Source organism: Stereum hirsutum, assembly GCF_000264905.1.
Source record: "Stereum hirsutum FP-91666 SS1 unplaced genomic scaffold STEHIscaffold_1, whole genome shotgun sequence".
Taxonomy (NCBI): Eukaryota; Fungi; Basidiomycota; class Agaricomycetes; order Russulales; family Stereaceae; genus Stereum; species Stereum hirsutum.
In genome coordinates this window covers 408377-432613 of record NW_006763131.1, presented here as the reverse complement: position 1 = coordinate 432613, position 24237 = coordinate 408377, and the positions used below count along the sequence as shown (strand labels likewise).

At 51.1% G+C, this 24237-nt stretch overlaps 7 protein-coding genes across 7 annotated transcripts; 5 read left to right on the top strand and 2 right to left on the bottom strand.

Annotated features, from left to right (window-relative positions):
* The first annotated feature begins 492 nt into the window (after positions 1-492).
* STEHIDRAFT_116947 (uncharacterized protein) lies at positions 493-1400 on the top strand. The gene is made up of 2 exons (XM_007298400.1): positions 493-898; positions 1094-1400. The coding sequence occupies exon 1, from the start codon at positions 519-521 to the stop codon at positions 834-836; it is 318 nt and encodes a 105-aa protein (XP_007298462.1). The 5' UTR covers positions 493-518; the 3' UTR covers positions 837-898; positions 1094-1400.
* Positions 1401-4985: 3585 nt separating this feature from the next.
* Positions 4986-7476, top strand: STEHIDRAFT_164263 (uncharacterized protein). The gene is made up of 3 exons (XM_007298399.1): positions 4986-5242; positions 5295-5470; positions 5539-7476. Exons 1-3 carry the CDS (start codon positions 5089-5091, stop codon positions 6787-6789), a joined length of 1581 nt encoding a protein of 526 aa, XP_007298461.1. The 5' UTR covers positions 4986-5088; the 3' UTR covers positions 6790-7476.
* An 805-nt stretch (positions 7477-8281) lies between these two features.
* Positions 8282-8610, bottom strand: STEHIDRAFT_151172 (uncharacterized protein; the record flags this gene model as incomplete). Its single annotated transcript, XM_007298398.1, has 2 exons — positions 8282-8397; positions 8460-8610. The coding sequence occupies 2 exons, from the start codon at positions 8608-8610 to the stop codon at positions 8282-8284; spliced, it is 267 nt and encodes an 88-aa protein (XP_007298460.1).
* A 2829-nt stretch (positions 8611-11439) lies between these two features.
* On the top strand, positions 11440-12036 carry STEHIDRAFT_116945 (uncharacterized protein). Its single transcript, XM_007298397.1, has 2 exons — positions 11440-11696; positions 11848-12036. Exons 1-2 carry the CDS (start codon positions 11563-11565, stop codon positions 11969-11971), a joined length of 258 nt encoding a protein of 85 aa, XP_007298459.1. The 5' UTR covers positions 11440-11562; the 3' UTR covers positions 11972-12036.
* Positions 12037-12367: 331 nt separating this feature from the next.
* STEHIDRAFT_164262 (NAD-P-binding protein) lies at positions 12368-13799 on the top strand. Its single transcript, XM_007298396.1, has 6 exons — positions 12368-12543; positions 12609-12646; positions 12741-12895; positions 12961-13037; positions 13097-13190; positions 13259-13799. The coding sequence occupies exons 1-6, from the start codon at positions 12412-12414 to the stop codon at positions 13648-13650; spliced, it is 888 nt and encodes a 295-aa protein (XP_007298458.1). The 5' UTR covers positions 12368-12411; the 3' UTR covers positions 13651-13799.
* Positions 13800-16920: 3121 nt separating this feature from the next.
* Positions 16921-18674, top strand: STEHIDRAFT_116943 (arad-like aldolase/epimerase). The gene is made up of 8 exons (XM_007298395.1): positions 16921-17007; positions 17084-17306; positions 17366-17469; positions 17525-17561; positions 17625-17712; positions 17777-18031; positions 18089-18264; positions 18324-18674. The coding sequence occupies exons 2-8, from the start codon at positions 17124-17126 to the stop codon at positions 18378-18380; spliced, it is 900 nt and encodes a 299-aa protein (XP_007298457.1). The 5' UTR covers positions 16921-17007; positions 17084-17123; the 3' UTR covers positions 18381-18674.
* A 255-nt stretch (positions 18675-18929) lies between these two features.
* STEHIDRAFT_151169 (uncharacterized protein) lies at positions 18930-22978 on the bottom strand (the record flags this gene model as incomplete). The annotated part of the gene is made up of 21 exons (XM_007298394.1): positions 18930-19468; positions 19529-19694; positions 19751-19926; positions 19988-20012; positions 20075-20158; positions 20216-20418; positions 20483-20661; positions 20717-20803; positions 20872-21008; positions 21073-21136; positions 21197-21225; positions 21284-21336; positions 21391-21409; positions 21473-21573; positions 21632-21705; positions 21767-21964; positions 22021-22104; positions 22180-22325; positions 22401-22716; positions 22769-22911; positions 22961-22978. 21 exons carry the CDS (start codon positions 22976-22978, stop codon positions 18930-18932), a joined length of 2841 nt encoding a protein of 946 aa, XP_007298456.1.
* Positions 22979-24237: the final 1259 nt, after the last annotated feature.

Genomic DNA, 24237 nt, shown 5'->3' with positions numbered 1-24237 from the left:
GATACTCCGCCCGTTAGAAGAGATGCTTGATACTGATGCTGCCCCGGTCTCTCTGGATACCACCGCCGATCTTTCATGGTATGGTCTTGGCAACATCGGGGGAGTATTCTGGGATCGCGTTGAGATGGGTTCGATGTGCTCCGATAGAACTGTCGTTGTTTGTTCGTCATGATTATGATGGCTTTGGTGGGGTGCAGGTAGGCAATGACAGGGTCACGACTGGTCATGGGTGCGCTTTTGTCCCGACAACATCGGTTCGCATTACATGTTGACGTCCTTTCCATTGTCCAGGCTCCAATTTACTTCACCGCTGTCTGTCGAAGTGACGGTGAACCTGCAAGCCGAGAAGGGGCCTATCAAACATACGTCCTACGAGTCTAGTCTTTGCCTTGAGGTAAACTCCTGCCATTCGCGTCCCCCACCTCGTCCTCATTCCCGCGTTTATAGAGGCTAGTACAAAACGAGCTCCTCGACAGTAACGCCCACACCCACAGTGTCGTACACACCCCGCTCGCTCCATGATCTCCTCCGTCCTCGCCGCATCCTTCCCATCCGCGTTCTCAGCTCAGTCCAACGTCCAAACGTCTTTGGTTCCTCATGGTGCGCGCGTTCTCGTTCTTGATGCTCCTCGAGAGACAGGTTTAGAGTGTGCAGGGGAGGAGAAGGGGCTGCAGGTGCAGGGTCGCAAGGGAGGAATCACGTCCCAGCGTCTGATTCCATCATGGTGGCCCCTTCGGCTATGTGGGTCACTTCTCGCCTTCCCTTACCTGTTCGCGGTTTCGTCGACGAATTTTTTAAGGTTGGATGGTCCATGGGTCAAGAACGAAGCCGGCTGACAATGATACCGTATTATCTGCGTTCGAGCTCCGGAGAGATGAGATGAAGGGGAGCATATCATGTATGTACTTATGCACTGTACTAAGGGTCACATCCTCCACTATGATCGATATCCCAAGCCATCCCATCCATCCATCCATCCATCCATCATCCGAATCGTTCCGTGCGGCGTTTAGACCACCCTTCTCTCGACGTCCACCCTCTCCCTCCCGCCTCGGAAAGGTTTGATCCACTGATGTGACTGATACGAACACAGCGAACGGCCAACGGCGAACGGCGAACTACTAGTCCACGACAGGCGTGCGTGCATAGTGCGGACGACTACATAACGACGCAACGGGTCAGCTTTGCCCTTAACTGTGCTTAATGAAGTTAACGCTGCCGTACCGTTACGACTTTGGTTTGTTTGGTCGGAGTTGGTCGGTGCGAGCGCAGCGGAGTGTGGAACTTGCCATGTCCATGGTTCGTTTCATCTCAGCGGCTATGGCCTCTGTACATGGCCTGCTTTCCGTACGCGTATGTACGCTCGGCCCGACAGATGGGTACAGTACGACGACGGTGGTAATGGGACAGAATGGTTACCGTCGCTGTTCTGTGCATGTTCTCTGTTCTCCTTTTGACCTGGATGCGATGTGCCCGATTGCCTTCGAAGTTCGATCTGAGCTCAGAGCTCGCACCTTCTTTCATAACACGATGGACTATGGGACCGAGCAAACGCGAATTATGAACTGTCAGTTTATGTCCTGGTTTTCCCCCTTGTTCTACGATCGAGAGTATGCCTCTTTGGGAAGATCAAAAGAATGCAGAACAGAGAACGGAAGACGGGGAACGGAGAGGACTCGTCGCTCGATGCTCTGGTTCTTCTGTCTGTAACGATTGTCGCGCTATGTTACAATACTGTACTCGTAACGAGAATCTTGAGTTTCTTAAGTTTGATTCGTATTCTTCGCAACTGATGCCGACGCAGGTGCTGTACATACCATTGTTTACACAAATGGAAGTACGCGTACGCATTCCAGTTCCGTTCTCCCAGCATCCTGGCCATCATGTGGTGTGCCGCTGCCGAGTACGATCGGGAAGTAGGGCAATGCGCCTTCTGCATCGGGACAAGGTGCGGTAGGTTGGAATGCTGAAGTTGTTACGCCTCCCCGAAGCAGGTCAAACCAGGCCCGATCGACATTCGAAGGGGAATCGGGACCAGTCTACTTACTCTACGTAAGTGGCACTCGAAAGACCAAATACAGCATCAGGACAGGACAGGGGCTGACAGGACATAAATTCACTCCAACTAAGCTCCCCTTCTTCGCTACCTCACGCAACGTCATCCGTCACTGGCATCCGCATACATTGAACAAAGTTCTTATGTAGGGTCCGCAATTCTAGATCGTCCATCACGTTCTGGAGAAATGGGGATGAAGAAGCACGTACTTACTGACGCCTGACAGAACGCGTGTCATGCAGCTGCAGGTGGTGGTGGTGGTGGTGTGTTGCGTTCAAGTTGTAGCACCGATCCCCTACTAGTACGACTGCTGTGCTATCTGCTACCCCCTTCGAGACGAACCATCAACCACGAACCAAGTCGCACTGTGCATGGTGCAGGTTTCATCGCTAATTATAGGTGGGGTAGGATAGGTGGGCGTCCGGTGCAAGACTCCAGCTGGGGCTACGAGGCTACGGTCACAGTGTATCCAGATATGACCGCAAAGTATAACTCGTAGGCGAGTTTGGGATGGAGGGTACGGTAACAACTGTGGTGGAGAGTAAGTTACATATTTGATAGGTACGCATGTACAGCTACCTCAGTACCTTCTTCTCGTCGGTACGAAAACTCTGCGTGCTGCAGTGGTCGTACAGCCCCCAGGCTGCAACCAACCTAAAAGCTCCCTGAAAATTTGTTGTGTTTGACAATAAATAATAATTGATGCATGCACGCACCTCAATCACGACGATACCCTGGCCTCTCGTCCAACTTCTTTTGATGCGTTGATGCTGATGCGGACCTTTGCGAGCCTTATTATCATCCTACTCATCGTCGCTTACTGGCAAGTGCCGTTCGAATCTGATGCATGAAACCACGACGGGAATTGTGTGATTGTGATAAAGACAAGTATGGGGACAGTAGAGAGCGGGATCTGAGACTTGGACTGGGACTGACACTGAGACGGGAGATGTACACGTCCGATGGGGATGTGTAGTACCGGAGCCGTGAGGACGCGTACGGACGGAGGGATAGACGGAATATGTGTATGTGCAACGGGACTTTGACGGAGAGCAGGGATGATGGATGCATGGATGCATGGATGGAGGGAGACTACACCAGGTTACATTTCTTTGGACCATTACATAGTTCATAAGCGCAGAGCTCCAAAGGGTCTGAACGAGAGCAAATCGCTAGTTACTACTACTAGCTGCCAGTCACTAGTTAAGATTCAGACCCAAGAGGCGAAGGCGAATAAGTAGTGGAGGATATTGTGAGTTATGCAGGGATACGCACAGTGCACCACGCTTGATGGGATATCAGTGTTACCGTGGCGTTGGCGTTGGCATTGGCATTGGCATTTGCTGTCGTCCGACGTCGCGACTTCGGAGTTGGTATCTTGGAGGCGTCAAGGCTAATACTTACATGATGACTGGTGATTACAGTAGCGCGAGCATGCAGACAAACAGACAAGCGCTACTGAGACCAGAGCCATCCAGCTAGCAAGTCATAAACATATGTTTTCTGTCAGAATTTCAGACCAGCGGCAACCGCAACCTTATTCTTACCTACCGGCGGAAACACAGGAACATTCTCGAGCAGTCCACAAACGATTCATCTCGCTTGCGCTTCCCGTCGAAAGGAAGTCAGATCGTCGTACATATCAGAACATGACCAGAACTCGAAGGCACCCGAAGGACCCTGAGCGGGAGCTTTGATCTGCGAAAGGGCCTGCTGCGCGGGCGATGCGGTTTCTTCGTGCACATGGCGATATGCGATATGCATGAGATGAGGATGTGTGTATGTATGTATGATAGATCCATCTGGTCCCAGGGACGGAGGCTGTCCAGAACAAAGGATGATTTCATTGCTCTTGCTCGCCAGTACCAGCACCAGCTCGACACAGGTGCAAGCGACACAAGTTCTGAGATGTAGAGGCGAGGCCAGCACAGAACGTACGTACGTCGGCTACTCCAAGGCCTCTTTGTGGTCAGATGGAGTGATCACAAGTTTCGTGCAGTGTGGACCGCTATAGCCTGAGGCGCTTGAGGACGACGGGGACTTGCGTTGGCGTTGTTGGGTCGACGAAAGGAGAAGAGGTCACAGATCTGCTTTGGGTTGGGTTGGGTTGGTGTCCAAAACCTGAACCCGAGCATGCAAATATCCGACAGTCGGGATATATCAGAGATCTAGGAACGCGAGAGCGTCTGCGGCAGGGTAAGGTGTTCGCTAGCTAGCATGGCAGATCTCCGTACGTATGCAAGAAGATGGCAAGACGTCGGGGAAGAGAGATGGCAAATACGATCTAATTCAGAAAGGTAAATTTCGAAGACAGCGACGTTGCCGCGAAGCCCAGCCAGTTCATAAGACGGCATCTCGAGTTCAAAGCCCTTGGTCCGCCGTCATTGGCAGCCCCACGGAGAAACGAGACGCCAAGTTGTCAAAGGGATAGAGGGCCAGGATAAATAAGGCTTTATTTAGCAAAAGAGTCGAATCAGCGCGGGTGCCAGCCAGAGGGTAGCTGGCAGACTGGTTCACGTTCGTCGCCCGGACTGGGCGACTGCCACGGTGGGTCTTCGGTGATTTTTTGGGATGGAGGGAAGAGGGAATCGAAGCGCCGTAAGTTGCCGAGCGGTTCGACGGTGCGATGGCGACCGAGGGAAGGCGAGGGGGAGCGTGGGGGAGTGGGATCGGAGTGGGATGGGAGGGTGAGATGGGATCTGGAGTGTCGTCCGCGGGAGGAGGACGGGGCGTGTGGTGCGCAGAAGATCAAGGAACTGAGTCATTTTCGGGCGGGAGAAAAGGCGAGCGAGGGTCGCATCGAGCTTAGCCTGGCGCGGGGGCATCACCGGCTGAGCAGTAGCCTCACGGAAACTACAAAGGCGACACGCCCAATCCGTCCCTTTATAGTTTCCCGTCCTCCACTTCAACTTGTAGTCCTCCCGCCCCGATCACTCCGCTCACCCGTCCGCCACTCGTACATCCCCCTCTTCGTTAGCGACCACCACGACCGTTAGCTGCCCTGCTCACCGTCCACAACGTCGTAGCCCGCCATGAACGCCCGCTACACCCTCAAGCGCCCCGCCCACCACCTCTCGGAAGATGCCGACATAATCGAACCCAGTCACGACCTCGCCTTCTCCGACTCCGACCCAAGTTCGAGTCGCGTCGTCCATCACGCCAAACAATTATCGCATGAATCTCCAGGTCAGTGATTCGTCGCTCCATTTTATTTTCGCATTCTCACAGCGGGCTGCAGAGGACGCCAGGCTCACTGCGCAGACTCTCAACTCCGATGGCACGCCGAAGAGGCCCATGAACGCCTTCATGATCTTCGCGCGCAAACGGCGTCCTCAGGTATCCGCCGAGAACCAGATGATGCGCACGGGGGAGATAAGCAAGCTTCTGAGCAAGGAGTGGAACACCATGGAAATGGCCAGTCGCCTTTCCCCCACCTCACCTTAATTTTCCCCTGTCTGACTTACCGCTTAACTCCCCCACAGGCAGACAAACAGTACTTCCTCGACCAGGCGAAGAAGCTCAAGGATAACTTCAACGCGAAGTATCCGGACTACGTCTATAGGCGTCGTCCGAACAACTCCCGTAAGAAGCGCAAGCCAGATCCGTCTCTTCACCCTATGCTCGACGGCAGCCCGTCAGCTGACGCCGGCGATGAGATGTCGGGCTTTCACGAGTTCGACTACCCCAGTCCCGTCGAAGACGACGATAGCGTGAATCACTCTCCACGCGACCTTACCTTCAGCCGCACCGGCTTGCTCTCGTCCGCTGCGTACGAAGATAGCCAGGGCTTCCCTTCCTCCCACCATCACCACCACCCTCACTCCTACTCGTCCTACTCGTCTTCCTCTGATCTCCATCCGCATGGTCAACTCTCCCACTCCGGCGGGAACAGAGTCATCCAGCTCCCGAGCGTGCACGACCGCTCTGGATCTGAGGGCTCCTTATCCGGCAGCACATCGCAACATTCGTCCTCTGGGGACTTGACCAGCCATGCCGGTTACTCCAGCCAGTCCTCGCAGATGCCCCCCTCTCAGCTCTTCTCTGAACAACTCGGCGTGCACGCTTACCAGTGGCCGCTCCCCTCCGCGCCTAGAGGGGCTAACCAGACTCGAGGGGCGAGTACAGCATGGCCGCCCAGCATGATCACACCACTTAACACCGGTGGTGGTGGTCCTGGTGGCGGCGGTCGCAATGATCGTTCGTTACCCGCCCTCTCAGCCTCGAAGCTCGACATCTACACTCCCCCTCCCCATTCACACTCGCACCTCTCCCGCCCCTGGTCCACCAGCACCGCCTCGCAACCCTCCCCCACCGCATCCAGCGCCTCTTCGCACCTATCCTCTCAGTCCTACTCTCATCAACCTCTCCCGACGCTCTCCGCGCCCTTCTTCCCAGACGGACGTACTGGGCCTCCTTCGCCGCCGCAATACCATAGCAGTGGCGCGTCGTCGAATTCGGCGAGTCCGGAGGCGTATTTTTCGACTGCTGCTCAGTTGCCGCTTCCGATCGCTAACGGATCGGCATACGGAAGAGCTGGAGGGGGAGGGGGTGCGGCCGAGTATGATACGCCGAGCTATGGCGTGCATAATTCTCACCCGACGAGTGGCAGCTATCAAAGCCAGAGGGAGCACCAGCAGCATCATCATCATTCGCAGTTGTTGCAGACCTCGATGTTGCCGTCGAGGACGCCGCATATGATACCGGTGACGGGTGGCAGGTATCCGTATGTTTAGGTTTGGCGTAGGGTGGAGGTGGGGGTGGAACACTCGATAACCCTCGCTCGTCGTCTCGTTTGCAGCTCACACACGAAAAAGCGAGGTTTAAATATTGGTCAGTTAATCCTCTTTCTCCTTTCTTGTTACTTTATGCATCCTCGATACTCTGCATACCATTCGTCCTCGCCACGAGTTTCGATCGTTCCTTTCCTTCGTCCCACTGGTTTTCAGTTTCGTTTGCCTGTTTTCTTGTCGTTGCCTGCCCCGTTGTTGCCGTCGGTTGTGCCTTTGTTGTTGTTGCCAGTTGTTATTTTGCCTTCAAGCTGTATCATTCATTCCTTTGTCTGTTTTTCATTATGATTATGTGTTATCGTCGTCGTCGTCGGACATGCATTATGTTTATGGTACATGGTACAATACAAACCCAAATCACGTTCCCTCTCAGTTGCAGTCCCTGTCTCTTTCTGTCTCAGTCCCATCTCCGTCTCTGTCTCCGTTGCACTGCCCTCATCATGATCGTACATATCCGTTCCTGTCTGTTCGTCGCACTCGCTCGTTCGTTATTCAAAAATTGTGTTTATAGTCTTCGTTTCTTTGCCTCCGAGCTGTCTCAGTGTCTGTTGTTTGTCTGTTCGTTCGTTAGTCAGTCAGTTGTAGTGTTGTTCGATGTTGAGAACTCGAATCGATAAAGTGCATATTGTCAATTTACACGCTCATCGTCGTTTGTTCGTTCGTTAGTTAGTCAGTGTTCATTCCGGAACCTAAGTTAGCATCCGTACGTTCCACGTTCATCTTGGTTCTTAGTCTTTGTCGACGGGCGTGCGTGCGAGTGAGAGGAAAGGGAGTTCGCCGTTCGTCGTTCGCTGTTCGCCGTTGGAACTTAGGCCTTAGGGTTCGAGATTAGCGATCAGGGTATAGGTATCGCCATCCCTATCCGAGCCATGTATGTAAGTTGGTTAGTTTTGGATCCTTGGTGTTGGTTTACACTTATAGACTATAGTGAGCGTTCCACGTTCGTGGACACGGTAGATAGCTATAGGTGGACTCGGTAGATAGCTATAGGTGGACTCGAGGTTGTTCTCAGGGATTTTTAGAGTGCGTGAGCCTGAGGATGCGAGGACGCGAGGACGCGAGTCTGAGGGTGTGTCAGTGGATGCTATACTTAGTTGGATGTCCTTGTTTGTAGGCTATACGACGCGTTCTGTTCTATCACTATCACTGCGATCATTCATTCTACATAGGGCAGGAGGCCGGGGCGGCGATCTCGTTCACGTTATGAAAGTACGGCGAAGATGAGGATGAAGATGAACGTTCTGAGGTTCGCGGGGGTTGAATTTCGATCGTTGTTAGACGTACGTACAGGTGTTGAAATGAAGGGCGCGGGTATTTTGATTATCCTGCCTCGAGTAGGAAGGCATGTAGACATGTAGGATGTTTCCAGTTTTGGTATGTGCTGACCTTCGTCTGTGTAGTGCAGGAGGAAAATGAGGAGGAGGAGGAAGGAGGCCACTTAGAACGGAGATGGTGTCAAGTTGCCAGCGTACTGAGAATCAGAGGGTGGGACGGCGCCAGTGGAAGCAGCGTACCAAGTCCAGCCCGTGTCGCCGGATTTGGACAGGAGTATTCCTTTTTGAGCATTTGGAAAGAAAGAAGGAACTTCAAAGTTCAAGGAAGAAGGTGTGACCGACCGAGCGGAGGTAGAAATATCGATCGTTCTTGAGCTTCTTCGGCTTTGGGGTAATTTGTTGGACTTAGTGGGTGGTGGGGTTGCTGTTTGTGGCCTGAGGTGAGCGGGTCGGTGATCGTTTTCAGGCTTGGGATCTTGTCGAGCGCGGCCATTTCGGGCGACTGTGGATATCTGAAGAAATTGAGGATGCCATTTCTCAAGTCACCGCTTCTTCCATGTTTCTCGAGTCGCGGTATATACCATTACAGTGAAACTCCATAAGAGCGCATGTTGTGTCGAATACGTCTTGGAAACAACATGAGAGAGCGCACGTAGTCAACGGCCGTCAGTCCCGCGATAAATTCCATCAGATCAGGGAGAGGCAAAGCTCAAACTTATGATGAATAAATGCGTGTTTTGGTATTTTGATTGACACATTGCAGGATCGACGAATGTATAATCTGCAGAACGTCAACAACGTTATCATGCTTCTTCTAATCATCGAGTAAATGGAAGAGAAGAAGGTCATTCGAGCGTCAAACAACGATTGGACATCTCGGAGAGAACACCAAAGCCAAACACGAGCTCTGACGGGAAAAAAGAAAATTGGACGCTGACGGATCAAAGAACGTCTCGAAGAGGAAGACCAGACAACGCAGCCGCTGCCCTCGCATTGTCACTGCATGGAGCACACCAAAAATTCTCGTAACCGCCACAGAAACAAAGCGGTGTGTCCTGTGACCCCATGAGTTACCCCCATCGCCACCGGACATGTGGCTGCTGTGTCGCATCAGAGCAGTATTCCCAGACATAGCCAGACCGAGACTTCCTCTGCCTGAGCCACCAGAAGACCTGCGGTATTCGGTAGTTCGGTGTTCTATCGGCTCCAACGCGGCGGCAGCAGAGTTTGGTTGTGGTCGTGATATGCGAGCACAAGACCACGTTCGTCATACGACAGACAGAATGGGGTAGAGAGGCCGCCGAGGGAGGGTTGAGAAGATGTATTCGACGCTATCGGGTTGACAAGGACCAGTGCACTGTCTGCGCTCGGGAGCGAAGACTCTGGGTGCTGTCTAGAAGACAACCGAGCTCGTCCTGAGGGCTTGCTTCATGTCGTGAAAGTTGGTCGTAAGAGCAGGACCTTATATTTGGGGATAAATATGGCCACAAGCCCATTCGGCTCCCAAAGAGAACTATCTGAACATCCGACGACGCAAAGAAAGAAACGGAGAACACAGGTCGATCGAACCCCATCATAACTGATGTCCATTTTTAGTGATTCAAGAATGTAGCAGTGGCAAGAATGCCTCGCCTCGTTGAGCCCTTCACAGCGGATAGATTATGGACGTACCATGGGATGTACTCTGGCGCGTGTCTGGAACGAGCAAGAGTTGGTATTGCATCCGTCTAAATTAAACCGAAAGTCTAAACCACGGATCCGTCATCGCTGAATTTCATTACACCACGTCTTCATCTCGCTGTTCATAGGTCAAATGACGAGGACATTGCGGGTCCTATATTGCATCTACAGAGGTAGTGTCAGTTGACAGCACATGAAATAGAGGGTGGTTCTGATCTTGGTTGCGCCTCCTGTAAGTGCTGCTGATACCACGATAACCATGGCCCAGTAGGGAAAGACCGCCGTTAGCAGGAACCAAGTAGAATAAATTATGGGGGCCGGAACATGTGTCGTCAAGGTGGCTCCAGGAGAACAAAGACCAAACTCGGTAGGCGAGATGCTTGCGTGTAAGCAATCCTCGAAAAGCTTGCGAGGAAATCACCTTAGACGTAGTTATTTCCCTTCAAAGCTTCAACTCTGAAGACTGACGGCCCCCAAAGTAAAAGTTCGTGACCATGACCCGTGAAGCCAATAGAGGAAGACGCTGACGTTCTGTGAGCATACGAACAAGCCAAAAGAAGCGCCAAGACAAGGGGGAGGGAACGACACAAGGGAGCCTTCCGGGACAAGGTGTGAGTTACCCGTATTTCGAAGAGGCTACATGGCGTGTTCGGTAGCATCGGTGGAGTGAGTGATTAGAAGCAATGGTAGTGCCTATGACTGGCTGGAGGAAGCTTCTCGGCGGACGACCCATGGGAGGTCGAGAGCTCGAGAGCGCACCGGATGGTGTCCAATGCTTCTTTGGCAGGACATATTTGGAACTGTTTACGCGCCACGACGGAAATCTGCTGATTTGCGCGTGCAGGAAGGAGAGCCTAAATAGGTCTTCTATCCGTGGACACGTAGGAAAGCAAGTTACCAGCATTATTATTGTGTGGGAAGACGCTTGAAGGTTCTGGCGGAGAGAGAACGGTGCGGCGAAGACGAAGTCGGTTGTAAGCTTTCGAACGCGGACAGAGTGTTATGAACTGTTGGAAGCACGAGATAGGAACTCGAGCGCCATCCAGGTCGGTTGCATCGGAAGGCTGTCAGTTTCCATTTGAAGACGAATATAAGATGACCGCGAGAGAATAGCGGCCTCTGCTGTAATTCTGTGAGAACCACGCATTATCATGAGCCGGACCTCAAAATTCCGAAAGGAGAGTCAGCATTTCCTAGTAAAATGGCCGATAGATATGCCCGTGACAAATCGTAAAGAAGAGAACCCTCGCTCACAGTACGCACATTGACTGCGGTGGGCGCGGGGCATAATAGGGCGTAACGTTGAGAATAATATCATGCTCCAAGTTGGATGTGGGAAGAGGATAAGAGTCAACTTGGTCGATTTTGCGCGGGATTTGACACTTGTCAGCCACGAGCGGTATCTGGGAATAAGACGTCGATAAAAAGGACACACACATATTCGAAAAGGACGATAATACCTCGAGTTGTATATTACGATTCTATGGCTAGATCCATGAGCCATAACCACGACCGTAAAGCCTTGGTCCACACACTCAAATATGACAGACATGTCCCATAGTGCTAAGAATGGGCGACGTTTTACGTGTAGCTGATCCAGGATTTTGGGCATCGTGTGCCTGTTCGTCGATCTAGAAAGACACAGGCAGCGTCAGTACGGTTGTCCGAAGGTGAGAGTAATCTCGGTGATAAGGGTGCTTTCTGGAAGAACCTGAGTAGGGGAGAGAGCGGCGAATAGTGTCCTTCCTTGCGATTGCTGGGACACATGGACACCGACATGTGCCATCGAGACGGACGACCTGCATCCAGCAAAGGATCTTCAAGCGTGGACATAGCACCAGGGCTTATATTCTCCGAGAGATTCTGGACCTATCCGAAGTGCAAGGGTGCAAAGCACTGGTTCGATAGTCTGGAGTCAACGAGCGCTGAGGCCAGATTAACGAGGCAACGTATGTCGGAACTGACATGTGAACTGGGTGAAGTGAGAGTAAGGTGAGCTATGAGTACCCTTACGCCGAGATGAAAGGATCACAAAACTGAAAACAAACAGTTCGAACAAGGCGGGATTTCTGCGTCTTCCGAGTTATAGACGTCTCGCCGACATTCCCGTCATATCACATATTGTGCCGAAATTGAGAGGCGTTTTGCTGCTGGACAATATCGACACCTCATGAGAGCTTTGGATGCTCGTGGTGATAGATCCTTCCTGCTCAGATAAACAACGGTGACGATGGTCCAGCTGGTGAAAAAGCAGTCAGACGAGCCCACGAACTCTACGACTCCTTCAACGTGGTAAGTAATGGCTTGAGCGTAATAACACTCACATGTTCTGAAGGCCCGGTATGTCACTTGATTTCCCCAGAAATCAAGGACACATCGGCGCTGGCCGTGAATATGAACTGCCTGGCCAGCAGTGGACTGGCGAAAGGTTAGAGTGGCAAGTTGGCAAGTTGAACGCGGACACAGGCGGACACAAAAAAGTGGCATGAGGCTGCGAGTACACGTGGCCGCTCGGTACGGTAAGCAGCATAGCCGGATTCGTGGTCTCGTTCAAATGCGACGCCCTCTCACGATCTTAGCCTTTACCCACTTCAATCGACTTCACACCGGTACCATGTCATATAAATCTTATACGCAGCCTGTAGTTGACTCGAACAAGATATTCAGGGATGATATCTTTGAGGGCAAAGTGCTGTTCTGCACTGGCGGTGGCTCCGGGATCTGTCGTGGGATGACGGAAGCAGTGGTTCGAATCTACCGTTTCATTCTTGGTTCAAGTTGTGCTATCTCAACCATACAAACTTTTCACAGATGCGCCACGGTGCCAATGCGACTATTGTTGGACGGAAGTAAGCCATCTTACTTCGTCCGTCTCTGCTGAGTCTCAAACAAACGTTGTAAGTTCAACTACGATCGCTGACACACGGCGTTCTGTCGCGATAGTCTCGACAAAGCGACACAGACCGCCAAGGAGCTTTCAGCTACAACAGGCCGGACATGTGTCGCCTTTCAGGCTGACGTTCGTCAACCGAAGCAAGTGCAAGACGCAGTTCAGAAAACAATCGAAAAGTTCGGCAAGATAGATTTTGTAATCTGTGGCACGTCTATCTTTTCATGAGAACGCTCCGATTCATGTCTTGTTCAACGTTCTTGCAAAGAATAGGTGCCGCCGGCAACTTCCTTGCTCCCATATCTGGTTTGTCGGAAAATGCATTCCGCACGGTCCTCGAAATCGATACGGCAAGGAAAATTTCTTCAAGCTTACTGTGCTTCAGCTTACCCTCATGGTTTTACCCTAGCTTGGAACGTATCACACGATCAAGGCCACCTTACCCCATGTCCAGAAGTCGAAGGGCTCTTACATTCATGTCAGCGCCACATTGCATTACCATGGTCAGCCCCATTCCTGTTTGAAGCGAATAGCGAGCTTATTTGTGAGCAATACTGCTACTATCGTAAAGCCACGCCATACCAGGTGCACGTCTCCGCCGCTAAAGCAGCCGTTGACGCCACCTCCGCTGTCCTTGCCATCGAACAAGGGCCGCACGGGGTTAGATCCAATGTCATTGCCCCTGGACCTATCGCGGGTACAGAAGGCATGGACCGGCTCTCTGCGAAGGGTGGCGAGAACGAAGGCTGGTACGAGAAGTCTGCTCCATTGGGACGCATGGGGGACGTCAGAGACTGCGCCAATGCAGCCGTGTTTTTATTCAGCGATGCGGCCAGCTTCATTACAGGACAGGTCCTCGTAGTCGATGGAGCTTTCGATCAGCTCAGAAGCACGTCTCTGCCCTACCCGCAGAGCGTGTTAGACCCTGAGTCTGTGCAGAAGATGATCAAAGCCAGGATGTAGGGACCAACACTTTTTCACTGTTGCTTGTATCATGTTGTATTGTCACTGCTATGCATGGGATTTATTTTCGTATTTCTGATGGGCATGTACCAGCGATGTCAACGTTATGTGGCCCCGCAGATGTCCGCTGTAATGAAGGGATGACTGATCAGAACCAGACAAATGGAGAATTGTATCCCTATAACCCTAAACTTCCATCTGCTTCAGAAAGTGTTGCCACTAAGCCTCCTTGAGAATCTCAGGTCGAAGGTGGCACCCGTGTGCACCAAGAATGCGGGGCGAGATCTGCCATATTTTCTCGCTTTCCCCGCCGCAAAGTTCATCTCCACGAGAGGAAGGTGGAAGTGTAGCCGATACCTCGCTTGCGGTGGCATCGATGATTTATGTTCTCGGACACTAGGGTAACTCTAGCGGCTGATATCCGCCTGATTCCCATGTCGATCGAGACGAGAGATTGCGCAACCAGACAATATGGGAACAAATTGCTGACGAGGGGCAATGGATAATAATTGACTGGTGCAGACGGACTGGTCAGGCGCCATCCTTGATGTAGAATTAGCACGATCGGAGCCACAACATCGCACCGACTTTGGACCATGTATGATCGATGACCGTGCGGCATATAACCGTCTGGAAAGGGTAGGACAGACGGTCAAGCACGAGCGAAGAGCGTGGACAGGGAAGATAGTAAGAATAATGTGAAGGTCACTATCTGACCATCTGCGCAGAGGAGTGTAACAATCTCTGCGAAGTCCCAGAGAGCTTCTGTTCGGAAGGGTCAAACGCTACTCCCAATCAGCCATAGGCTATTTGGAGTATAATCTCGAATAAAGGGTAGTCTCTTACAAGCACAACGTCGCTCGAGCTGAATGATAGGAGTATTTGACCGTATGTGTCCACGCAGACTTAGTTGTGCCTGCTACAATCCACATGCTGACCACATAATGTTGTAGTTCATGAGTGGTGAAGAGGTATATAATATGCATACTAAACCCTCATAAGTCAAGGTCGAGGCGCAGACTTGAGCGTAACCAGCATCTTACACCTGAGACTAGGAGTTAGGGCTGGCGGATGCCAAGTATCGATTGCTGAAGATAGGTATTTCATTCGTACCTTTCTTGAGAAGAAAACCATACAGTCTCTTGGTTCTATCCACGCAGAATAGATGAATCCCTCAGATCTCTGGCGATCTGTATATCCAAGGGTATCAGGAACAAGTGCAGCATGTTCTCAAGACAGTAGCGATGTCGCCCCGACATAATCCCCACGGCGTCGGGCGGACCAAACACCGTATGGGATGTGGATAGAAGAGCTCAGGACAAATTCAAGACCGAGACAGAAGGAACAAAAATACGGTCGGGTCCACAGGCTTCGTGTCGCTTTAGAGTACCAGTTCAGGCCCAGCTCGCCACATGCCAGAGGCTTCTATATTGGAAGAGACATCCACAAAAAGAAGACCTAGCGGCTCGGTGTGCCGGGGATCCTCAGCCAGAGGTAATCGAAGAAAGCAAAGGCTGATCCTGCATGACCACGTCAGGAAGGAACTATGAGAAACGAAGCCAGAACGGGAAGGGCGATGTGGAATCGAGAATGATATCGTTGGATCGATAACTTCGAGACTAAAAGTAGAGGAAACCGAACCCAGATCATGCGAGACGCTGATAATGTAGGTTGTGAGTGAAGGGAAAAGGATGGCCTGCGATTAATTCTGAGAAAGGGGGAGGGTGTCTGAGCGGCCCAGATGAGCATAGCTACTAATGAACCACCGTGAAGGGGTCATACTTACGAAACCTCCAGTCCGAATCTATCTGCTATTTTTGCCCATTACTGAAACAATGGCAGAAGAGCACACATCTAACCTTTGGACTTCACTGATCGTTCAGAAACTCCTGAGGGAAGTCTGAAGTGTGTCCTGGATGCCATGTCAGGAAAATGACCACAATGTCTATGGTTCCTGCCTTATATGATCGCAGAACGGGGAATCGTGGGCAGCGGGTCATTTCCACTCGGAAAGAAGGATGATGAAGGGTGTCGATAGATAGCAAGCAGGCATCATCGAAAAACGATTGGCTCACGTAATTGGGGAAACATCGGTCGTCTTAGTCCGAAAGTATGACCCACTGCTCAGAGACAACCGTACAACTGCGACTTCGACTAGCCTACCCGTTTTCTGAAAAAAAAAAAAAGAGTGAAGAATTTTCCCGTTAGTGACAAAATCAGGACATCTAAAGCAGGAAGAAACGTCATTCACGCCAAGGGGTGCCACACTGCTGTGCGATGAACAAGAATTTCTATCACAGGAGAGCGAGGATCTGTGCCTCGGCACGCAGTCATAGCTAGGATGTGAATCATGATGTTTCTTGAGACAGAAAGCTCATAAGAAAAGAATATGGAGAAACGTCGGGTGTGACCTCGAATGGGCCACAACGAAAGACGCGTGTCAAATGTGATGGAAAGAGAAACCTCAAATTTTATCCAGACCTATCTCCATGTCATACTAGCCAATTTATACGCTCCCCTCGAAAAGAAATGTAGGAAGAATTTCGGACTACGCACCGAGTTTTGCACAGGTGACAACCAGTCGCTACAGACCAAGCGAAAATATTTCATCTCAGCCGTCACTAACGGATCTCTCGCCTAACGCTCGAGCTCTGGCGTATAGGTAAGGACTAGCAATCGAATTGGATGATTATTTCCAAGTGGGTGAGCAGCTGTGGGCTTGAGTTGTCCCATCCAGACGCGGTGACCGAGGTTGTCCCGTCGAAGAGTAGCCTGTTCAGAAAAGGTGTGCTGAACATCGTACTAATCGTATACTCGGTAAAACAGGATGTCGGAGTACATATATAAGCCACGATATGTCTTTGGGTAGCTGTGGTACTGCGCATTAGCCTGTATTAGCCCAATCTTGCAGCAAAGTCTACATGACACGGAACACCGGACATAACTTGAATGAGTCTGAATCATCTTAGACTAGCCCGCCTTCCATCTCTAAATCCAAGAGTTTTAGTGGTACAGGATGTCGAACGCCTTCTTTTTAGCACCTTAGAGGAGGTGAGCGTAGCTGCGAAGAAAAAAAAAGAAAGAAAACTTTTGTCCAAAACGAACATGGTGAGGTGGCGACAAGGTGGCGACGATAACTCGGCTTCGCCGACTTCTTGGCCGCGGCCATCCAAGGCGCCTCAACGCAACACGCCACCAACACGCCTTGCGGGTCACCAGTCCATGGCCAGTCCACTCTCCAATGGAATGTCTTTTGTTGCTCAGCGATAGCCAAGATCCAAAGCTATAATACTAGCTTCAGTCAGAACGGTCAGCTTCTGCTCCGTTTCTTTGGACGACTTGTGCGGTGAACAAACGGTGAGTCGGTTGGGACTCAAGCAGACTGTCGAATATATGGAGAATAACGAACTGAACAGTTTCGTCCACTTTGTAGATAACCATTGATATTACACTCCTGCACTGTACCTCTCGTCATGTCTCCAGCACTCGACTTGAATGCTTCAGAGCAAAATGGACATAAGAACGGTGGCAACCACCCCACCGATCTAGAGGAGAATCGTCTAGAGCGTACGTATCGAGGTGATAAACAGGGGCTGATTAAAATGGAGGGTGTACCGAAGTTTAACAGCCCCTATGATGAAAGGGAGTGGATCAAGGTAGGCAGCGCTGTCTTCTTCTCAGGTCTTGCTTAAAACTGATTCTTGTGCTCGTTCAGTCGCATATGGCTGCTGCATTCCGTTACTGGGGTAAACTGGGCTTTGGCGAAGGCACCTCTGGCCATATCACCGTCCGTGATCCTGTTCTTCCCGACCACTATTGGTATGTACACCTTTTCCCGATGAATGTCAAGCTTCTTAATTGGCCGGGCGTCTAGGATGAACCCATACGGCGTGCACTTTTCATGCATCACTGTGAGCTTTAAAAACCATTGTTCGACCTTGCTCGCGTCTCAGAGGTTGCTGGATATACCATAGAAATCGTCCTTGGTTCTTGTTGGCCCAGATGGATACGTTACAAAATACGGTGCCCAGGCTCCGATCAACAAGGCTGGCTACTGGATCCGTAGGTTCTCTGCTGCCTATGTCTCCTAAATTCTCAGGTCTCATCTGCGTCGCCACCTCTGCAGACTCTGCCATCCACAAGGCTCGCCCCGACGTCGTCGCTGCGGCCCACTGCCACTCCTTGAATGGATGTGCTTGGTCTGCATTCGGCCGTCCGATTGACATTCTGCAGCAGGATGGCTCACTCTTCCACGATAATTTGGGCGTATACGACGACTATGGAGGCGTCGTCCTGGGATGGGAGGAAGGCGAGAACATCGCACGTGCTCTTGGACCAAAGTTCAAGAATGTCATTCTGCAGAACCATGGTCTCTTGACTCGTAAGCTTTTTCATGTTTGGTGTCGTACGGAGAGAGATGCTCACAATTTGCATACAGTGGGGAACACCGTTGATGAGGCTGCTTATATGTTCGGCCTGTTGGACAAGCACTGCAAGCTGCAACTCATGGTTGAAGCGGCGGCGGCGAACGGTATCCCGAAGAGAATCATCCCCCCTCATGAGGCCAAGTTCAATGCTGATACGGAGGCGTACTGGGAGAATCTCTACCTCCAAGTGCGTTCTGATGAATATCTAAACCACAATTCCTTGCTGATCCTAGGGTCCTTTAACAGTTCCAGCCCGAGTATCAGCTGCTCATGAAGGAGACCCAGGGTGACTTCCTCCAGTAAACGAGATTCTATCTTCTCAGCACGCAAGCCACGACACAATGTACCAGAAGTTTCCTGTAAGAGCGGAGGTCTATCAAATGTAGGATTAGCTCATATGCCGTTTCTATATCAAAGCTGCCTGTTGTATGCACACCGAGCTGCTGTTAAATCATCAGTTTAGTAGTCCTGTGAATGTGGGTTTGGTACACATATAGGCATGTTTATCTCGACGCCAATCATCAAAACAGTGTCCACCAAGGAACACCGCTGCTTGCTCATCCTCTATTCACTACCCACCTGCAATATGTAACTACTTCCCCCTCGGCACCCGCTCCAGTTTACATAGCCCATGAACACAACTAATATCGATCAAGCTCTCCGCTAATTTTCTCGTCAGCTTGCTTCGCGTTCCAAAGCCCTGTTCTCACGAACTATTGACAAGTTTGGTCACAAACAGCTCAGACAACGGACCATATTTGCAAGTGCAAAATTTAGTAAAAATTTTGGCTAAGATATTAGGAAATAAAGAAAGCAACAGAAAAGATTTCACTTCACAATAGCCCGCATCACTCAACTCCAACTCACGACAATCGGACCCTCCGCATTGAGATCCAATCCCAACCCCGTCACATTCAACCTCTGCACTCCACTCTCATACGTCAGGCCACTCGACACGTTCGTCCCTCCCACGTTGACCACGGTCGGCTGGCTTGCGACTCCGAGCACAGTCAAAATATCCAACTTCTGCGAGACCTGCCAGTCGCCTTGGCTGGCGATGCTCAAGCTCCCGCCGTTGACGGAGAAAGTAAGCGTCCGGTTGGAGACCGTGCTGTTTTCGGTGGGCATGGTGATTCCATCGTCGATATACGCGGACCCGGAGGCAGAGCCGTCAGAGGAGAGTGTGACGAGAAGGGAGTAAGGAGATTGGAGCGTCTCGTTGGTCGTGTATCCAGGTTGGGAGTGAAGAAGGATAGCAGCTCCGGAGCGGATGTGGACTGGGATGTAGCCCAATGGAGCCGAAAGAGTGGTGGTGCCACTCGATGTGGCGTTCACAGCTTCGTGAGTGTACCAGTCACGCCAGGTTTCAGTGCCGCGGCCGGGGAATACAGCTAAGCGGGGAAAGGTAAGAAACTACATAGAAGGGCGATAAGTGACCGAGGACTACTTACCGTCAACAGTGGAGACGTTCGGAGTTGTCACTGGGGAAACCAAGATGTCGCTTCCAATCATCCATTGCAGGGAGACGCTGAAGAGTTCTGGCTCGTTCGGGAACTCATAGAACAAGGCTCGCACGGGAGGCGTCCCGTGTGTGGAGGCATTCGCGAACAAGGTGTACTGTTATGTGGTGTAAGTTATAGGTCCAAGAAGTTCTGGTTCGAATAAAGACTGACCCAGTAAGGCAGCATAGAGTACCGTACCGCCATCGCCACACGACTGGCCTCAGCGACGCTATCCCAACGGTAAGGCTCTTGGGAGAGAGCGCTGAGCTCGTTGTGGTTCCGATAGAAGGGTACGAAGGCTGAAGCTTGCATCCAGCGGTTACAGAGCTCCTCGTCGGTGTTACCGTCTGTCATCAACCACAAAATTAGTTAATTTGACAATCTGATGCAAGAGGAGACGATACTGACTGAACCCGCAAGTGTCAGATCCAACCTATCGACGAGGGAGATTATTATCATCATTGCACGATACATTCGATGTGCGCCAAAGCTTACCATTGGAATTTGGTACAACTGGAATTGAAGGACACCCGAGATCATGTACTGCAAATACGCCCACTTGCTATAGTTATCCCCGAGCTATAACAACAAATGAGCTTGTCGGGCACCTTCCACGTATGAACGAGATCAACGCACCCAGTGTCCAGTCCAAGCTCCCGAACTTGGGAAAGTCGACCGACTGATCATGAAAGGACGCTGCCCAGGATGGATCTGCCTAAGTGCAAGGTTCGTCGCCCGTTCCTCCATATATCCCCAAAGGTTATGGGTGTCGAGCTCAACGTAACCTCCGGCATGCGTTGCATTGGTAGCAATCGTGTGGGTGGCGAGGCCCTCGAAACCTGGGGTGAATCGAAGTGAGCTACATCGTAAAAGAGTGATCGTGGGAGAGGGCAAGTATCTTACCGTTGTGAATGGTGTAGGGCGGGTTGTTAAGGTCGACATCGGTTTCGTTGGCTGCTCCTAGACCGCGTTTTCCGAGAGCTCGTTTCGCAGGCTCAGAGAATGGCGCTGCTCCAGCACCGTATGTCAAGGTTCCGTTGACGGTGATATTGCCACTAGGTCCTGAGATCGTGGAGTTGTATCTAATGAAGATCATAAGCATTCGACCGATCACGATATCGAAAGATATACGCATACCCCTCAGGATAATCAACGACCAGATTGCCAGGTTCTCCGGGTAGGGTGATAGGAACGGACGTATCCGAGAGGTTCGCTCCAGTTCCACTGTGAGATCCAGATTGCGCAACCACATTCAGTCACTATAAAACTAACAAGTCCAAACGACCACATACCATGAACCCACGCAGAAGGAACTGACTTCGTTCATGTCCAGCCACAAACCAGAAAATTCAACACCATTGAGCGACCAGTTCGTGAGGGCTTGCGTCCAAACTTCCTCAGTATTTTCTGCGAACCAGTCTGGGAACACCTAAGAACAACGACAGGTCAGACCGAAACTTCACTTTGAATAGGGGAAGGAGATAAGAACGTACAGTATATCCGGGCCACACTTGACCGATATACAGAGAACCGTCTGGATTCTTGATGAAAATGTCCCTGTAAGTGGCGGTGAAAGTCAGAAACATCAATTGCAATGTAATCGTGAGTTTCACTTACTTCTCTATGCCGACCGAGAAGGGATAGTACTAAAGACAACCCGAGGGTTCATGATTGGGCATTTTTGTGACAAAGACCATGACTTACGACGTCGGTATCGTTCGCGGCGTGGTTGACAGCTGCGTCCAAAATGGGGATATCTAGATGGACGAAGTTGAGCGGTCATCGTGATCTTTATAAGTGCTCGTACGTACAATGCTGGCCATTGGCAGTCTGAAGAACGGTTTCGACATCAGATAATGCATGGACTTAAGGAAGAGGAGAGAGGAAACTCACTAGGTTCGCGATGAATTCCCTCATTTGGTCGCCAGGATAGCTGATCGGGTCAGAGGTAAAGTCACGAAGTGAATGGTAGACATCGATATCGTTCCAGATGGCTTTCAATGAACAACATCAGGACCGTGGAAGGACGACGCAGCGATAATGAGTACTCACTCTCGAGAGGGATGTTCGCAGCTTTCATGTTCTCCACTTGTTCCTGCAATTCCGACAAATTCGTATATCCCCAACTGCACCGTCTTTCATGAATAATCTCGATCACAAGGATGCATGAGAGCTCAAATCACGAACCGGCAGAGATGGAAACCAAAGCCCCACATAGGCTGCCAAGTCGGCTTGCCCACAACCTCGCCGTACTGTTCGATCACAGTCTTAGGATCCGGACCCGAGAGGAAGTACAAGTCAAGGGTTCCGCCTAGCATGCGGTATTGGATTAGGGAGGTGTTGGAGGAAGGCGGTGTCGCAAGGAGGATGTCGGATCCGGCAGCGCTGTTGAAACATCGATCAGTACTGGAAAGAACAAGGAGGCGACAAAAGAAAGCTACCTTGAAAGGAAGACACCATGGGACTGGGATGTATTCGTGGTTTCATTGAAGCGATGTTCTAGATACACAGTGTGTGATCCATAACTAAGATGTGGCGTAGAGTGGCGTCAGTTACAAATAGAACGCGATCATGTGATGACGCTGGAAACGCGCACTGACATGTTCAAATTGACAGGATCCGCGTCGTCGCGAGCCCAAATGGTCTGCAATGTTCCATTCACGCTTACGTCCCTCCGGAAGCCACTGCTAGACACCACTTCGCCAAGACCGTAGATGTTGGCATCCACCGGAAGAGCGGAAGTGAGCTAAACCACATGGTGATCCCAACATTGAATTTGACATTATTTTTGGGAACGATAGGAGTAGGTTTAGCAGCTGACCTGAAGATATTGGTCCTCGAACACGAGAGGGAACCCATCAAATCCGGTGCTGGAGCCATTGACGGTGGAGTTGACGAACGCAGCAATTGGAGTTTCAGGCAGTGAGGAGATCCGGGTATCGAACAGGGGAGAGGAGTCTGGTTCTGAGCGACGTGTGATCCAAAAGGCGAATGGGGCAGAGTCATAGTTGAACACGAGATCGGATTCATTGACGAACGTTGGTGATGTCGAGATTGGAGGAGAGGACCGAGGCTCGAAGTAAGCTTCAGGAAGTGTGAACTGCTGCGACGCGGTGTCGTAGATGTTGACATGGAGCCTTTGGGAACGTGAGCACAGAAGAATAGCAGAAATCGAACAGTCGGTCCTACCTTGACTGCGTTTCATAGGTAACTTCGACAGTCAAGTTAGCTATGTCGTTTGAAAACGCGTTGCAGGCTTCGCCCGCAAGATTCAATTGAGCAGTGAGGCCGTGTTGAGTCGATTGAAGTGACTCCAAGGTATACCCTATTGCCTACTCGTTAGCTTGCGATTAGATTTCAAGAAGACCAACACTGACGAACCTGGGCAGCTTGAAACATTGTAAGACCAAGAAGCAGCCGAAGCGAATGCACTCGCGCCCAGCAGTAAACCCACTGGGTAGAGGGGGAGAGCAAACATTGCTGCAACGAACAATTTGGGTTGACCGTTGGAGGTTAAGGGGCAACAATGGCGCTGGGGGTGACGCAGTTTCAGCCCATGTTTATATAGGAGCATACCCCTGCCAGGGAATTCTTGCGGGCAGACGTCAGCTCACCGCTCGGTGATTGATTCATGTGGTGGAAGGCGTCTTGTGACCGGGATACGGTCCTGTGAGACTCCGTCGCGATGATGTCGTTCGCTGACCTTGGTCTTGCCTTGGTCCATACAAGACCAGGCCATATCTGAATCGTCCTGGCGAGAAATTGGAACCTTTCAGTGCACTGGCGGCAGTCGGAAGAACGCGTTTACGTAGGTTTACGTGGACGATGAGGACGAGAACATTTGTCGTCGGCCAGTCGGAGTGCAGGGCCCCATCGGAGTTTAAATTACGTGTGGCGAGAATGAGAATGACGCCTGTCTCCGTTTGACATTGGACTACGCGTAAGCGGGCCACAATATTTCACAAATACTTAGCACTCGCGGACGCGAGAGGCATTCGAGTAATCGACCAAGGAACCGAGGCATTTTCAACGCAGACGCCAGTGGAATTACCACTTGTGGCCGTGACAATTTAACTGCTGCCGCCGACACGGTCCAGGAAAGCGAAATGGAAGGCAAAATAAGTACTGGGGTAAGTATCCTGTCTAGCATGCCATGACATGCCAATTCTCATGCCCGAGCTAGAAACAGTAGTATGTGAGCATTTATCTTTCACGTCGTTCGCGACAGTTGACATGGCAGATAATTCAAGTTTGCGATAGATTACCTTTCGCAGTCTTCGAAGCTTCGAAGTTGCCAGGCTTCGTGGTCCCCTCTCGCATCCGTACTGATCGCAATTGCTCGAGACAAAGGCTCGCATTGCTTTGTATGAATTTGTTCGACGACTCTCGCCTCCGCTCTTTCCGTGGCATAATTTTGTAGCTCTCGCATCGATTATTGGCTCCCTTAAATACAGGCCTGGTGCTCTGTTCACGAAAAGAATGGCGCTGAAAAATGCACAATGATGACCTCCTATGTAGATATTAGAAATATCGCCAGTGTAATCGATCCAAAGGAACCAGGGCACACCAAAATTCGAGCCCAACCCGAAAGTCGGAGCTTCTGAATAGGCATTTCTGAAATGGTGCAACCACTCTGTTTGTTCTTGCCGGATCTCATC